The 17,509-nt window shown below is 38.7% G+C and overlaps 1 protein-coding gene across 4 annotated transcripts in view; it reads left to right on the plus strand.

Moving 5' to 3' along the window:
* Positions 1 to 17,509, plus strand: part of PLXNA1 (plexin A1) — a 257,688-nt gene that overhangs the window by 214,190 nt on the left and 25,989 nt on the right. For all 4 annotated transcript variants that reach the window (XM_063426252.1, XM_063426255.1, XM_063426254.1 and 1 more), the window contains exons 13-21: positions 3,695 to 3,846; positions 4,290 to 4,410; positions 4,902 to 5,038; positions 8,637 to 8,804; positions 9,088 to 9,181; positions 9,907 to 10,146; positions 10,373 to 10,516; positions 10,629 to 10,863; positions 14,389 to 14,531. In XM_063426252.1, the coding sequence (XP_063282322.1) occupies positions 3,695 to 3,846; positions 4,290 to 4,410; positions 4,902 to 5,038; positions 8,637 to 8,804; positions 9,088 to 9,181; positions 9,907 to 10,146; positions 10,373 to 10,516; positions 10,629 to 10,863; positions 14,389 to 14,531 (1,434 nt within the window). The remainder of the gene's footprint in view (positions 1 to 3,694; positions 3,847 to 4,289; positions 4,411 to 4,901; positions 5,039 to 8,636; positions 8,805 to 9,087; positions 9,182 to 9,906; positions 10,147 to 10,372; positions 10,517 to 10,628; positions 10,864 to 14,388; positions 14,532 to 17,509) is intronic.

The following is a 17,509-nucleotide window of genomic DNA, read 5'->3' on the forward strand; positions in this document are numbered from 1 at the left end:
ACTGATAGATTGTAAACTTTTTTGACTAATTTATCATAATAATTTTTCCCATATCAATTGAGGCTGGTATTTGAATATACAAGGCATTATATCTTCTGTTTTATACCAATTATCCAATATTCACTGCTTAGTAGATTTCCCTCTGCATTTTATATTTGTGTATATTCATTTTTCTCTTCTCTCTCTGTGTGTGTGTGTGTGTGTGTTAATATCTACTCCTGATTTAGGCATTGGAGTTGATCCAGTTGCCTCTATATGTTGTAATCTGCATTATGGAGTGAATTTAATGTTGTCATTGTTAAATAGATGTACAATATATTTGAGTGTGATCACAGGTACCCTAAAGGTGTGCAGGACGTGTGTGTTGGTTAGGTTTTTAGATTCTTATATCTCAATCCACATATCTCCAGTCCTTATAACCATCGCCGTAGGTGCACTGACCTTATTGGCACAGGTCTCTGTGATATTTCGTGCTATGGTTACAGGGACGATCTAAGGCGAAGAGCTGAGAGGCGAGAGACTCAGAGCAAACAGCTCTGAATTTACCAGTTGTCGCTCAGATCAATCCAAGCCTTTTCGCTCTAATATTCTCTTTTCGCCTACTGCTTTTTGCATATCTAATGGAGCAGACTGTTTTTTTTTAGTTTTAATTTTTTTTATTTCTTATATATTTTTCCAGTAGAAATGTTGTTGTTTTATTTAAAAGTTCCCCTGTGAAACCAATTAAGGGAGAATGCGGGAAAGGGGGGAGTGAGGGAGAAGAGCAAGATAAAGAAGGATGCTGTGAATGGGAACAAGGTTATCTGTGTTAGAGAGAAAAGGAAGTCAAGCTAGTTTATATAGGTGAAGCTAGGAAGATCAGGGCCTGAATTACAAAGCGGCAAAACATAGGAGCAGTAGTCTGCATCTCAAGTGCTTCAATGCTTCAGCAGACCCAAGCTAACAAAAAACAAAAACAAAGCAAACTTATGCCTAGCTCCTGGGCTGTATCCCTTGCTTCTGTTGTTCCAGTGAAGTTGTTGCACATGCAAAGTGGGTGCCTGCTGCTTTGTGTGAAATTAGCAGTGGGGGCTTTTATTTACTGAGCGTGGAGATAGTCTGCTGTGTTTGGGAGACAAAGGGTTCTAGATCAATGGCAGTTGTGTATGAATGGTTCTTCTGAGTTACTGGGTTATGATCTGTGAGAAGAAAAATAATATAAAAATAAATGATAAAGTGGAATATAATTAAAATAGACCTCTCCTAAATCGCTCCTTCCTTCTTCCTGCTCCCGACGGCAAATCAGTAACGAGCCCCATAATTCCAGAGAATGAGATTCTGCAGCCAGCACGGGGACACATTAATTCCATTTAGTGCCCGCAGGTGTGTGACGAGTGATGGGCCGCTCTGAAGGCAAGCAAAATCTGGTGTGAAATTGCCCGTAATTAGCTTGTTATTGGTGTTGCTGGGCCACCTCCCCTCTGCTCATCAGTCATAATGCTGCCTTTGTCACAGCACACCTGTCCGCCTTATTGGAAATAATCTTGCTAAATGGGTCTCATCAGACTGTGGAGTCTCCCCTTGGAACAAGATGATCCTCTGACCAAGGAGAATGCAGTAGCTGAGCTGGGGGCTGCTTGCTGCATTGTCAGTGTGTCTGCAGACATACAATACATCAAATGTCCCCTGTATGTTTGTTTCTGTGAAATCAAGTTATGTTCTCCTAGATTAGGGGTAGGCAACATTCGGCACTCCAGATGCGGACTACATCTTCCATAATGGTCTTACAGCCATCATGCAGTTAAAGCATCAGGGGAGATGTAGACAACATCTGGAGTGCTGAAACGTACCCATGTGTTAAACCATCGTTAGGCAACCTTCGGCACTCCAGATGTTTTGGACAACACCTCCCATGATTCTTTGCCAGCATTATTTGTGTAAGAGCATTATGGGGGATGTAGTCCACAACATCTGGAGTGCTGAAAGTTGTATACCCCTGTAATCTAGACTCTCACTGAAATAAATATCCCAGGAGTCTACTTATAGCTCATTGTTTTTGTATGGATTTTGACGTTGGGAAGCTTAGTTAGAATCTTTCTACCTGTGTTCCTTAATCCCCTCCTTTCCTCTCGCTGGGTAACCCTAGTTATCTCATTAACCATGCTCTACCCCCTCCTCCTTTTGCCAGCAAATTCCTATAACATTTGTGTGCTTCACCTATTTCTGAACTGTCTATTCTTTTCCCTGCTGCACCTCACACACCTTGAACAAAGTCACCTTATGTCTTCCCTGCCACTTCCCTGCCTACAGCTTACTTGGAAATCATCCCCTTACAAACATGAAGTTTTCATCTTGTACAATGTCAAAGAAACCACAGTCTCATCCCAAATTCAGCTTCAGTCCCTGCTTCCATCTGCAAATGGCTTTTTGCGTGTTTCGCTGCCAGTAAAATATTCATGGATCCAGTTGGGCTAGTGTTTGTAAAGTACTTGCAGTTTCACTTGGGTTCCTGGGTTTAACGACCCAGTTTCACTTTGCTGTTCAAACTGAACAGGAATGTGCATGGTTTTACAAAGAGCCCCCTGCCTGCTTACATTAAAATACAAAACACCAGAGCCTCCAGTAAGAAAGAGCACACAGCGGGTGCATTACAACTCCATAACTGTCTCTGCAGCAATACAAAGGACAGCCAGTCGCAAGCACAATCCTCCCGTACACTTTGTCACTTGCTGGCTCCTGTTGGGGGGGGGAAAAAACTCCTACTTGAATTACTATGTTTTAATCACAGCCTTTGTCATCCTTATACCTATGTATGCCACTAATCTATGTACACTGTGTGATTTGACTGAAGATAGTTCGCCTAAAATCAACCAATCTCAACCTTATGTGCTCCCCTGATGTGGAATACATGAACATGATTCTCATCCAACTGACCGCTTGCTTCGAATCATGTCCGTTGTAGTACACATCTGCTGGAGTACAGAATATTGTCCATCGTCTGGTTTACATGCGTGCCTGAAGTTCTAATCGGGAATAGAGTCACTAACATTTAATTTCAAATCAACCCATAAAGTTTTAATTTTTTTTCTTTTGGTAAAATTTGACTTCACATTTTATGTTTTTTTTTTTTTTTTTTTTTTAGAAATATGCCCCTCTTGTAAGTTACCATATTGGGCAATTCAGCATTGTTGGCCTTTTATTCTGGTTGCCGTGTCAGAATATTAATTGACTTATTCTGCATAACTAGATTGAAGGCTGAGGTTAACCAACAATCAGTTTGGTCATAGAGATTTTTAAGGAAAACAATGTTAAAAACAGTGTTAAACACGTTTCAGAACAAAGGCTAAACTTGCCCCTATTTTGTCATTCCAAAACTTTGAAAAGAGACATGTGTTCAGAAGACAAAACCTATTAAGACATTTATGTAATGTAGTTAGGAAGCCACCTGGAAAACACATGAAAAGAAACAGCAATAACTATCAGCTTTACTTTTACAGTTTTGGAATGTGGAACCTAAATATTCCTTCCCTAAAAAAAATATTTTAACACCATATTTGTTAGGCCCATCCTTACCCAGTGTCCTGTTTAAAGTAGAATGATATTTGTTGCCAAATGTGATATTTAAAAAAAAAATAAAAAAAAAAATAAGAATCTGTCCTTTTTATTTTATCTAGTAAGAAAGCATGTATTTTCCCCCCTTTTCTTTTCACTGCAGCTGTTTCCTGAGACAGGCCCCAAGCAGGGTGGGACTCGACTGACCATCACTGGAGAAAACCTTGGCTTGAGGTTTGAAGACATCCGGGTAGGCGTGAGAGTCGGTCAAGTCATGTGCATCCCGATTCAAAGCGAGTACATCAGTGCCGAGCAGTAAGTTTATGTACTCATCCTTTCCGTTAAGGAGTTGCAATGTGAAATGATGATCGATACATATGTGCAGAGCCTGTTGCTGAGGCTTCATGTCACGTGACGGATCTGCTATGCAGACCAGTATTGGTGTAAAACCCCCCAAAAATTACACAAGACTTTAAAGTTTATTCTAAGTTTGAACTTTATCAAATTCCAGTAATGACACATATCTTCTTTGAACACAAATCTTTAAATACAGAATTGTAACTTTTAAATGTTCCTCAGAAGTGCAATGAAACTCTGATATCCACTGCCCATTAAGAGTACATAAAAAATAGACAAGATGATAGTAAGCAAGCATTCTCATGGATTAGTAAAATAGGAACGCTTTCTGCTGAGATACAGTTGCCCATTATAACACAACATGATTTGTTATGACTGTTGAATTACACTTTGTTTTCTAGAATTGTGTGTGAGATTGCAAATGCCAATTCCTCTTTGGCCCATGACGTTCCAGTGGAGGTGTGCGTGCGAGACTGCTCACAGGATTACAGGGCCCTTTCACCGAAGACATTTACATTTGTGGTAAGTCAATCTCCACTGTTCTGCTAGTTCTTAATCTTTGAGCATTGTTGATTATATCTTCTCAAAGGTTTTCTATGTTTCCCCCCCCCTTAATATGTATGTATCAGAGTTCTATATATGACTATATCTGTATGGGGCGGTAATATCCAGATGCTTAGAAGATGGTCATGTCCAGCAACTGGTTTAGGTTTGTGCTCCTGGGTCAATGAGTTTCACTTATGTAAATGTTATTTAAATATATTTAGGTATTTCACTCAACTGAAGTCTGAGTCAGATGAGGAGTTTTACTGCTTTTTTTTTTTTTATTATTATTTTTGGATTTATTTCTTTGGAACTTCACAAATAAAAAGGGTATGTAACTGTCCAAGGGTGTTGCAATAAAATACATGTTATCCTTGTTTGAGATTGTAGATCTAAAGCAATTGGAGAAATAAAATACTTTTCAAGGTGGTATTTTCCAGCCTCTCACAAGAGATATCTCTGACTTCCAGGCTCCATCTTTTAATCGTGTTAGTCCGGCTCGTGGTCCATTGTCTGGTGGCACATGGATATCCATTGAGGGAAGCAATCTAAATGCTGGTAGTGATGTGAAAGTAGAGATTGCTGGTCATCCTTGTGCTTTCTCATGGTAAGTGTGCCATGAATCCTATTTGTCTTTTATATCTATATGGACTGTACTTTCTGTATGTTATACTTATTTTGTTTGCAGCTATCCAGATTTGTATACATCATGTTCAAAATATACATTCCAGAACTCTAAAACACCATAACTTGTCAAAATGCTTTGTGTCCCTTTTTTTCATATAAATTGGCAATTTTACAAATGAACCTTGTTTACGCCCCTTTGTCTGTCAATCAGACATGTCCTGTTAGCTACTGGTTGTTTAACTCAGTGGATCTAAATTTAAAAGGCAGGTGATTGCTCAGAGATGCTGCATTGCGAAGTCCGTGATTGGACAGCCACAGAAAGTCTGGGTAGGGTTGGAAGGGGTGGTCTTGCAAACAAGAGATCTGCAATGTTTGCAGGCTGTGTTTAGATATACCAGCAATAAAGAAATGTATAGTTAAATGCATGTTTACATTGGAGGTATGTGTACTAAATATATTTGACCAGTGGAGTGCCCCATTTAAGTCATGTTTTATGTTTTGCTTTGATGTTGTGTAGTTGAATATATAGTTATGTCAAATCTCACAAACACTGTTGGTCGTTTTGGTGTAATGGGAAAGTCAAAGTCCATGTGGAGGAATTTATTTAACCCCTTAAGGACCAAACTGGAATAAAAGGGAACCACGACCTGTCACACATGTCATGTGTCCTTAAGGGGTTAATGACTTAGAGAGGTGGACCACAGTTTAACAATTTATCCAACACTTAATATAAACTAATGCTTTAAAATTACAAGGGGAATCTACATGTTGAATTGTGTTTATGCCGGTTAAGAGTTGTCTTTAAAGGTTGTCAAAAAAAGCAGGAATATCCGTAACAGGTAGAAATTTACTTAAAGGGACACTCCAGGCACCCAGACCACTTCTGCCCATTGGAGTGGTCTGGGTGCCAACTGCCACTACCTTTTACCCTGCAACTGTAATTATTGCAGTTTTCATGAACTGCAATAATTACTTTGCAGGGTTAAGTCCTCCCCTAGTGGCTGTCTACTAGACAGCCACTAGAGGGCACTTCCTGGTCCATAGCACAGGTCCAGCGTCGCTAAAATCCCCATAGGAAAGCATTGAAAAGCATTTTCAATGCTTTCCTATGGAGAGGTCTAATGTGCATGCGCGGCATTGCTGCGCATTAGGTCTCCTCAGCTGGCCGGATCAGTTCCCCCCCCCCCCCTCCCCCGGCTGACGTAATGAAGGGCAGGAGCGGCGGCGGAGGAATAAGCAGCGACGTGGGACATGTCGCTGCCTCTGGTAAGTGACTGAAGGGGTTTTCACCCCTTCAGCAACCGGGAATGGTAGGTGGGAGGGAGAGAGGACATGCAGTGCCAGGAAAACTGATTGTTTTCCTGGCACTGGAGAGTCCCTTTAAGCATACCCGAGCTGGATCAGACAGCCTGGCTTTAGGTGTTGTTTGTAATTGTAAGTGCCTCTTTAAGAACCACTGATGTAATGTTTAAATGGAGTTGATTGGACAGCCTTTGTGCAAATTAGGAAAAATAATTGAGTTTTACAGGGGAAGGTTATGGGTGAAATTTGTTTGCCGGGACATATGCAAATACTGTATCCAGTATACCTGCAGTGTTCCCTGTTTTCATACCCCCCAACATTTTAGACAAAAAGGGACATTTTAATTTTAGGGGTGTGAGTGGGGGTGTGGCCAAGGTTGGGGCTGCTCTGAGAATTTTTAGGTGACTTACTAATAATTTATGCAACTAAATGTAATTTAGAACAAATTATCTTATTTGCACAGACTGATATCTAAACACATTTATTGTAGTTTAAAGACACATTACTGTGAGCATTATTGCTGCGAACCTCTGTTATACACTCAGACACACCAGCAATATGGAGCTTATAAAAAAGAGGGGCATTAGTATAGAAAAGAGCGATACGATATAGACTTTCCCTCATTTTTGTGCAGTGTGGTGAACATAAGGTTAAGTATCTAGGCTTCCCTCCGATTTTCAGATTTGCTTTTTTTTTCTCTCAATGCGTCTTCCTTCGATAGGATTCCAAGTGCATAATTTCTAGATTACGAATGATAATAGAGCGGGTCTTTAAATATTTTCCTGTGGTAATTGCTGGTTATCAGCGCTAATAGCGGCTGTTTGCTGGGTGAGTATGTGATACAGAGTGTTAGTTCAGTGCAGGCTTTTTTTCTTTCTGTTTTTTTTTTTTTCTTCTTACATTGGTATTTTGCTTGGCATCTCACAGCTGCTTAATAGAAAATGCCATCTGACACAGAGCCTGGTGCTCACAATCCAAAAAAAACAAAACACTTTTTGTTACGTTTTTTATTTTATGTCAGATTTATTCTATGTCCATAAATATGTGGTCACCTGCTCATTAAACATCTCATTCTAAAGTCCTATCCCTTTAGTGTCCTTCTTATGTTCGAACAGTCGTTATTCTTCTGGGAATGGTTACCAGTAATTGATGGAACATAGCAAAAGGAGGTTTGCTGAAGTCACAGAAACATTATTGAGAATAGGAATTGATGGATGTGTTCAGGAGCACTCTAATGCTCAGCAGTTTTGTCCTCCCTTTTACCCATACATGAAAGCACTGTGAAAAAAATATCTGCACATGCTAATGATATGTGCTGTGTATGTTTAGAATTAATAATCAATAATTCTAGATTGGGCTTGCAGTCAGCATTCTAATTCATCTCAAATGATACGTAGTTCAGGGCTCTGTTAAGGCTAGCCAAGTTCTTCCAAACCTATGCAGATTAACCGTTTGTTTGGACAACTGGGAAATAGCTATGTTGAAAACGGGAAGGCCATCACTCCCAAACAAGTTACCGTACATACATGATATATTCTTAAATGAAGCTGGAGAAACGCCAAGTGGTATACTGAACTATGTGAAGGTTTACACAGTAGGATAAATAGAATCTGAATGTACAGTTTTATTTATTTTAGTATAGAGAGCTAGCTCAGTGGTCAAGGAAGCCAGCTACACTATCTCAAGAAAGTTTGATTCCTGTCAAGTTGAACTCCTCTTTTCAAACGTAAGAGGTCAATAGAATGACTACCATTAAGTTGGTTAACAACATCTAGACCTGCAAGACATACTTGAAAATTGGTGACAAATCTTTCTTTGTTAAATAATTTAATGTCCTTATTATATTCTACTCCATGGCTGCCATGCCTTGTGTAAATGCTGCGGCTAGTGTTTTGCTGCCATTCTCTTCTTGGGTTTTATTTATTTATTATTAGCATTTATATACCGCCAACATATTTTGCCTCGATTTTCACTTACAGAAGGGAATATTTAGCTTACAATCTATGAGAATTTGAGGTAGAGAGATATATTGTTTGGTGTCTTGTCACTTACTGGAAAGGTGGTCTGACCAGGATTCAAAATGGTTTCCTTGTTCTAAAGGACTTCTATAACCAGCTCATGTATAATGCATGAGTGCATTGTGGGCTTCGTCTACCATAGGTTAGCTCATTGAACATATATTTAACTATTATATTAACTTCTGTGTGCAGTTGGAAAGATAGAGTTCATATTATCATTTTGTTTTTCTTATGCTTCCCCTCCCCCCCCCCCCCAAGGCGAACTGCTCAGGAAATTCGATGTAAGACCCCACAAGGGCAGAATGCAGGAGGAGCAGAGATCAAAATTCACATCAACAATGCAGTACTCAACAACAAGGATGTACTGTACAACTATACAGAGGATCCAACTGTACTAAGGATTGAACCTGAATGGACTATCCTCAGGTAAGGTCCAGAGGCTGCAAATCCCTCTGACATGGAGGAGCATTCTGTATTTTATTTGCTGATATTGATATGCAAATATTTGTATGATGTTAAATTATTTGAATGGAAAGGGGAAAGTTAGATATATGAAGTTTGAATGGCTGGTAAGCTGTTTTGATAAGTTACGTTTTTAAAAATACCCTTTATAACCGTTGTGGCAGAAGCTAAACTTTGGGTTTCACAGGCTTAGGATCTGCTTTAATAGTGAATAACCCCAAACTGTTTTTTACCACATGTTTTCTAGTGGAGGGACGCCTCTTATTGTAACTGGAACAAATCTGGCAACCATTCGAGAACCCAAGATTCGTGCCAAATATGGAGGCATTGAGCAGGAGAATGTGAGTATTTCATAGGGAATCCAGGGAAATCTGGATTCTTAAAGCACTTGTTCCATCAACACACTGAGCAACAATGCAAATGAAAAAACAGCAATATTGTATACACTTACAATAATCACTTACTCCTAGGTTGGGTATATATGAAGTAAGGAAAGAGTTTATACTCCTGTTTGGCCACATTCTCTTGGGTTTTTTATTTTTTGTTTGTTTTTTAACATCCGTTGCAATAGTAAGGGAAAACAATTTCCAGATTTCTTGGGGAACAATGGGAAGGCCCATAATATTAGTGGATTGTTATTATCATCATCATTTATTGAGTGAACTAATACATATTACTAAAAACAATGACCATTGGAATTGGAGTTAAAAAACGTAAGGCTAAGGCACTCAATATTAACTTTAAAGACATTATTTAGAGATTGGTCAATATACTGGAGACTGTCAATTTTCATATTTAGCTGTGTTATAACCCAATAATGGGCAACCATAACATTATGCAAAGATCAAGCCGTTATTTAGGTGGTGTGCAGCGAGAACCAAGAGGCCCTGCCTTATGGTATGTCTTGGCATATCTAGCTCATGCCTAAAATGGGAAAGTGTATTCTAAGGCTGCAAATGCTAGAATATGTACATTGATTTTCAAGAATCGTTTGTGCTGTGTTCAGAAAAGAGCCTGTTTTTTCCATGGCAAGCAAATCATTTGCAAAATGTTCTTCTCTTGACAGAACTGCACAGTCTACAATGACACTACAATGATGTGCCTTGCACCTTCCCTCGAAAAAACCTTGAGGATCCCACCGGAGTACGGAGGTCGCCCAGATGAAATTGGCTTCATCATGGACAATGTCCAGGCTCTTCTCATCGTGAACACAACCAACTTCATTTACTATCCAGATCCTGTGTTTGAACCTCTTAGCGCATTAGGCAACCTTGAACTAAAACCAAGCTCACCCCTGATTATAAAGGTCAGTAGCAAAAGTGTTCAAATGGACTTGGAATTCAGTTTCTTCTTAATTAATGAAGCCCTATATGGGTTTGTTTGAATGTATATGACTTTTGCAGCTGTATACAAAATAACTTTCATTTTTGAATTTCAGTGAGATCTTTAAAGAGAACAAAACATCACACGTTAACAAATTATGCTGCTCTGTGTGTTGCTTATTACATTATTTACTTTTTTTTTTTTTGAAGGGACGAAATATCATCCCGGCAGCTCCAGGAAATTTTCGACTTAATTACACAGTGTTAATAGGAGATACCCCCTGTGCACTTACCGTCTCAGAGACCCAGCTCCTGTGCGAGTCACCAAACCTAACTGGGCAACATAAAGTCACTGTGAGTCTAATGGTTTATTCATTTATTCAAGACCTGTTGATAAATGTCTGTAAGGTGTTGTGTAGCTGGCATGTCGTACAAATGCTAACCAGATGTTTCCATGGTCTCACAGATTAAAGCAGGAGGTTTTGAGTATTCACCTGGCACCCTGCAGATTTACTCAGACAGCCTCCTGACCTTACCAGCAATCATTGGCATTGGTGGTGGTGGTGGCCTGCTGCTGCTCATTATCATCATTGTCCTGATAGCTTACAAACGCAAGTCACGGGATGCTGACCGCACATTGAAGCGTCTGCAACTGCAAATGGACAATTTAGAATCCCGTGTGGCATTGGAGTGTAAAGAAGGTTGGTTTCTATGTAACATTCCTTGCAATCAGCTGTTTGTAGGTAGAAAAGATGTCTCTGATCTAGTAAGAGCTGATTACTTTTACAAATAAATCTTAAAGAGCCTGCTGATAGTTGTTAATGGCTTATTTTTAAATAGCCCTAGTAAATACCACTGGATTATTTATTGGGAGTTAGGAGTGCAGCAGACGGAAGGGTAAAACACATTTATTCATAGCACTTCTTGATGCCCTGTGTGCACATGCACTAAATGTGCGTTATGCATATATGGGTTTACACATGTTACTTCTATTAATTACTCTGTATGCCTGGCAGTGCCATGACTTCTTATAGTATGATGTAACTTTGTGTGTGATGTGTTCTTCAAGAAACAACAATATATAGCATTGAAGCGGTCATATTAATGGGATTTGTTTATTCTTTTATAGTGCTCTTATCCAGCACACTTTGCAAAAGCAAATTAATCATCACTAAAGTTAATGACTGAAAGGTACTTGTAACAATATGAGGTTAGAACCCTGCCACAGGCTTTAATCTAAAGTTTGTTGTGCTTTATACAATGTGCTATGGTAGCTTACACTGCATTGAGACAAGGTAACAGTGAGAAAAATAACAGATGATAACTAAGGATGTGAGCAGTATTCTAAAAAAACCTGTTTCGGATATGAGTTTGTTAGATATTTGACAGTTGGGGATTTTAGTTGGTGAATTATCCACTAGAACTTAGTGGGGCAAGGGTTTATTGGGAACTGGTTACAGAATGGAATTCTGATGCTGTATAAGTAGTCAAGCTGCCTCAGAGAGTTTACTGTTGCTTATCACTCTCTCATCTTCTCATTTAGTCAAGAAACAATGTTTTTGTTGAACTAGCTTAGTGCAGAGGCAGCAATGGCCAGTAGTAGACTTTACTTAACCTGTGAATGTCAGCATGTCCATGGTAGTTACCCATTCATCCTTGACATGCAAAGCATATGTTCTCTCTCATCTCCTTATTTACCCTGACACAGAATCTTATATTTCCTCTCATCGCCTACTCGTAAAGCCCGATAATGAACTTGTCAGGCCTGTTTGATGCTCTCCTTTTAGGCAGTAACATAATTGTTGCCAGTGTTTACTTTGTACATTTGACAATAGAAGCCCATTCCCCTGATAAAGCTAGTAGGAAATCATTCTCCAGAAAGCAGATCTAAAGCCTTCTCTCTCCCTCATTTGTATGGTACCTTGGCTGTCATCCTCCATGGCTTCCGTTGACCAAATAAAAGGGAAAGCTTGCCGAGAGAAGGGAGAGTGCAGGCTGTGAAACCCAGGGTGTCTCATTATGAGGAAGGAGCCATCCTCACAACTGGGACAGGAAGTCTGTGAAGATCTTGTAGAAAAAGCCTAATTGCCCATTATTCGTGTAAACCAGAATGTGGGGTCATAACCCTGCCAACTGCAGCCAGCCTCGAGGTGGGGAGTGAAACTGGCACCGTAAAGGAGATTAAAAAAAGAATATATTGTATATAATATAATATTATATATATATATATATATGCATATTATACATACACACACAAAATGATAGAATAAGAGGGAGCAGAGGATGGAAGAAATGACAAGGAAGCTGCTGGGGAGATGATCTGTAATATTCTACAGCTGCCAGATAAAAGAAGAGGCTTTTAATTAAGCAGCATACTATCTGTACCCATTCTGTGCCTTTGAATTGCTCCATGTACAGATAAGATATCTCCGCTTGCCTGCTGCCCCCTCTCCCGCTGTCTCTTCTTCCTCTCTCCCCATGCTTTGTGGCTTCTTTTCCCTCCACCTTTCTGAAAATTTGACAGTTCGGAAAAGTTCCTCTCTTCTGTTTCAGCTTTGTCGTTTTTATTTTAATTGAATTCTGCTCAGATCTCATTGTACAGTGCCAGCTGTTTGCTCAAGTCACCAGTTACCTGCACATCTCCCAGAGCGGTGTCACAGCGGCTCTATTAATAATGGAGATTACCGATAATTTGGAGGTGTGCTCATTTTGAGCTAAACAGTAGCCCACTTGTAATAGGGAGGGCACCACATATTTACAAAGTTAAATGGCTCATTGCTTAGTGACGTTCAAAGAAACTCCAAATATGAATATTATTTAAAAAAAAAAAAACTACGTCTCTAATTGGAAATAAAATTCTAAAACGGATATAAAAAAAAACATTTGGGATTTAAATGCTCTATTTCGTTTGGGGTGCTAAAGCATCAAGGAGCCAGCCAATCTGATCATTTGGCAGAAGTCAAAATAACGACATGCAATTATATTATTTACGGTGCATATATAAATCCTTAATTGGAGGAATGAAAATATATCAGCTGACAGCAGAATTTAGACCATTCTTTCTAGAATGTTTAGATGAGGACTGGCTGCAGTTCAGCAGTGTGGAGCCAATTTACATCCAATAGTCAATGGCGGTAACAGATTGACTATGTTAGAATAGGATGTGTCACTCTTGTGGTTGTTCAAACCAAACTTTTTAACCCCCTGTCTTGCAATGACCTTACAAAATATAATATCGTTACTGTCTGGTTTTGTCTTCTCTCATGAGTGATTTATGGCTTAAGACCATAGGAGACATTAAGATGCAAATTAATTTTATATGAATTTTGGGGATTTTTTTTTTCAGCTCAGATGCCCTTAAGAAGCATAGTTGGGATGTTACAAACTACAGTGGGTAGTATAAATAAGTGATCTAGAACAGTTAACTCTGGTGGTACGTTACTATGTGTGCAGTGGACCATCCCCCATATTTATAGAGCCAGGAGCATGTTCTAAAGATGATGTGATTAGGAGAGGAGATATCCTGATTCCTCTTATCTGTTATCAGTGCTTTGGATTAAGCAGGTATCAGGCAATTTAAAAAAAAATAAAAATAAATAAATATTTATTTGCTGTTATAACATCGAGCTGATTTTAGAAACATAGAATGTGATGGCAGATAAGAACCATTCGGCCCATCAAGTCTGCCCAATTTTAAAAAAAAAAATACTTTTATTAGTCCCTGAGCTTATCTTACAGCCAGCTTAGCCTTATGCCTATCCTACGCATGCTTAAACTCCTTTACTATGTTAACCGCTACCACTTCAGCTGAAAGGCTATTCCATGCATCCACTACCCTCTCAGTAAAGTAATACTTCCTGATATTTTTAAATATTTGTCCCTCTAATTTAAGACTATGTCCTCTTGTTGTGGTAGTTTTTCTTCTTTTAAATATAGTCTCCTCCTTTACTGTGTTGATTCCCTTTATGTATTTAAATGTTTCTATCATACCCCCCCGATAGAAACATTAAATCTACAGGTAGTCAGGCAAGCCCAATAGACGTTAAATCATGCATTATACTAGCAATAAAATATCTGTATTTAAACATTGGTGTGAAGTGCCTCTTTCTAGCTGCTTTAGGAGAGCCGTGGATCAGGAACCTGTTACATTGTTGTCACATTACTTCCTCCTACGTTTCTATATTCCATATTGTATTGACCCCAGTCTTTTATCTGCCTTGGTACAGCATTTGCAGAACTGCAGACGGACATCCACGAGTTGACTAATGACCTTGATGGAGCCGGAATCCCATTCCTTGATTACCGCACCTATGCCATGAGGGTACTCTTTCCAGGGATTGAAGACCATCCAGTCCTGAAAGAGATGGAGGTACCATTCCATGTTCTCTACCAATTCTGAATGCTTTTACTTGGTATTGTTCTAGAAAGCTGCCAGATAAGAATAGTCAGGGTGAAATTAATTTGTAAGGGGTAAAAAAAAAAAAAAAAACAGCCTAAATTTGGGCATTTGGCTGTAACGTTTTGCTCATTAAATCCCTTTTGTGGAGAAAAGCCTTGGAGCATCTCAAAGTAGATTTTTTTATGATAATTGTTATTTCTGCACGGTAAAGAGTAAACTCAGACTCCATTTTTTTCAGATGTATTTAGTTTCTTTATAGAAAGGGGATATTTAGAGGTAACGATCTACCACTAGTCCATGTGTCATTCTCAAGCTTTATTCTGTCCACAAACCATCATTTTATGCATGGAAGAGAGGAAGCTATATAAAGTAGGCTAGCTTCCTGTGGGGAAGTAATCACCTCTTTAGAGCAGATAGTTCCAATCTTCACCTCTTTAGAGCAGATAGTTCCAATCTGTACACTGAATGGGAATTGAGCATTCTCTGTCATCTCACCCAGGCTTGTCATTCTGTTTGGTCAGTGTACTCTTCAAGGAACACTCCAGGCACCATACCAACTTCATCTAACTGAGGAAGCCCCCTGGCGCACTCTTACCTGAAGGGGTTCCAGCCAGACTTATACATTGCAAAACTCTTCTTTTCTCAAAATAATTGTTCACTTTTTCTTTAACCAATGTAACGGTTTTAAGAAATCCAATTTTCTCTATATGAGCCCATATATGGCTTTTGGCAAACCACCATACGGCCACATTATGTGGGTATGTTTAGTTTTCTTTTGTTTCACTTGTAAAATATTTAACTGAAAATCCATTTTTTGTTCTTTCTCAATTTATTTGAGTAAAGGATGCTACCCCAGGATGACATTTTTTTTTTTGTATTAATGTATTTTTTGTATGTCATTGTCTTTTACAAAATATGCTCTGGTGTCCATTTAAAAAAAAATAAAAAAATTTAAACCATGAAACAGCTGACTTATCTCAACCAATCCTGGTTCCTGGTCCTGCCATAACTTTCAATGGGAGAACTGTAAACTTAGCATAAAACCCTCTTAGCCTGGGCCTTGGGGAATTATGGGTGGTGAAGAGCAGCGACCTCATGCAGAAATAGATATTCTCGTGAGAAATTAATGAGAACGGCTTGCTGGAGTAAATGGAGCCACAATTGGCTTTTGCAAATTGTTTTCCAATTATTTTTCATATGTATATATTCTTTTTAACTAATGAAAATCTGGCTCGGTTTGGTGTACATGAGCTTCTGCTTCTGTATAATTTATTTTTGCAGATACAGAGAGTTTGAACCTTTACTCATCTCACTATTTTACGTGTTGGAAATGGAGCTGCATTCATGTGGGGTTTTTTTGTTTGTGTTTTTGTAAAAAAAAAAAAAAAAAGATGCATTTGGTAAACAAAAATACATTTGAAAAAATTAGACTAGTTCTCACTCATTTTATGTCCTCAGCATCCCTTTTTGTGACACACTCCATCCTCAAGCCATGATAGACCTCTTTTTATTGCTACACAGATATTCCATTTTGTAGTGTCAATAGGATTTCCCATAAAGAGAGATGAAATTAAGTGCTTTACATCCTTTGCCCTTGTTGTGTAGCTCAGTATGTTTAATGGCTTTCCAAATTTACTTTCAAAAATATAACCCATAAAATAAATTTAAATTCTTATGGTCAAATAACCTAACGTATGCCTTTGTGCGCTTGTAAAGTGTGCTATTAAATCAAAGAAGAAAAAAAAGTTTCCATTTGAGAATAGTTAAATCTCCTTTGCAGATAACATTCAGACAGATGTTATAACATTTTCAGTGTTCTGATATTTCTTTTTCCCCCAAAAATGCTATTTCGGAACTGTGAGGTTGGATTTTGCATGAAGTGATGGACACGTTTGTGCAGAAACCTATCTGCTGTTAGTTTTTACACATTCCTAGCCAGATAATAAGGTCCTTGCACACAGATCTGTAACTAGTATTTTCTATAGCAGTTTGTGACAGATTTTGTGCTTCCTCTGAACATCCATTATAGTCATGTAAAGAAGCCACACTATCCGATGCCTGTTCGAACCATAGCCTCCCGCTTCCATTGTGATTTCAGCAGCAGAACATGGAACGTAGGTGAAATAGCTCTCTAAGAAACCATATTAGTGTCCCTAAAACGGGAACATTAATACTCGCTTTTTTACTTCTTAACTAGGATGTTAAAACCAATACCATGTACGTAATATCACTGGCGTTCCGATTGCGTATTAAGTGCCTGTTTTTAAAATTAATTTAATTTTTGAGTAAATGGTCTTTTTTGGGTGGTACTATGTTCAATAAAGGGCAATCCCTCAATATGTATTTTACATTAAAGGGACACTCAGAGACTCCTAAAACACATTTGTTTCTATCCATGCAGCCCTAGCCACACCACCCCTGGCTGTGACTCACACAGCCAGCATGAAAGAAATGGTTTAATTTTTCAATCGGATCTTCAACTTACTTAAAACGTTCTTATCTCCTTATCTGTAAATACATTTTTTTTATCACACACACAAGAGGCTCCTGCAGGCTCTAGTTGACTAGGAACAGAAATTCGAAATTTAACAGAACGTGCAATAAACAAAGTGTAAACATTAGATCTCTCTTTACAGGAAGTGTTTACAAAGACTGTGTAAACTACATGGAGAAAGGTGTGACTAGAACTGTATAAAGTGATTATACTCCTAAATGGTTTGATAAATGAGCAGTGAGACTGCAAGGGCATGATCTATACACCAAAACTGCTTCATTAAGCTAAAGTTGTTTTGGTGATTATAGTGTCCCTTTAATTAAATATGAAGTAATCAAGAGAGAGCTTAACAGTGATGGACCTACAAGTCCCATGATGTTCAACAATCAGAAGTTGTAAAGTCTGTGGGTGGCTAAGTGTGATGTGAGCTTCAGGTCTGCACCATCTGGAGAGT

The sequence above is a fragment of the Pelobates fuscus genome, chromosome 7 (assembly GCF_036172605.1).
Source record: "Pelobates fuscus isolate aPelFus1 chromosome 7, aPelFus1.pri, whole genome shotgun sequence".
NCBI lineage: Eukaryota > Metazoa > Chordata > Amphibia > Anura > Pelobatidae > Pelobates > Pelobates fuscus.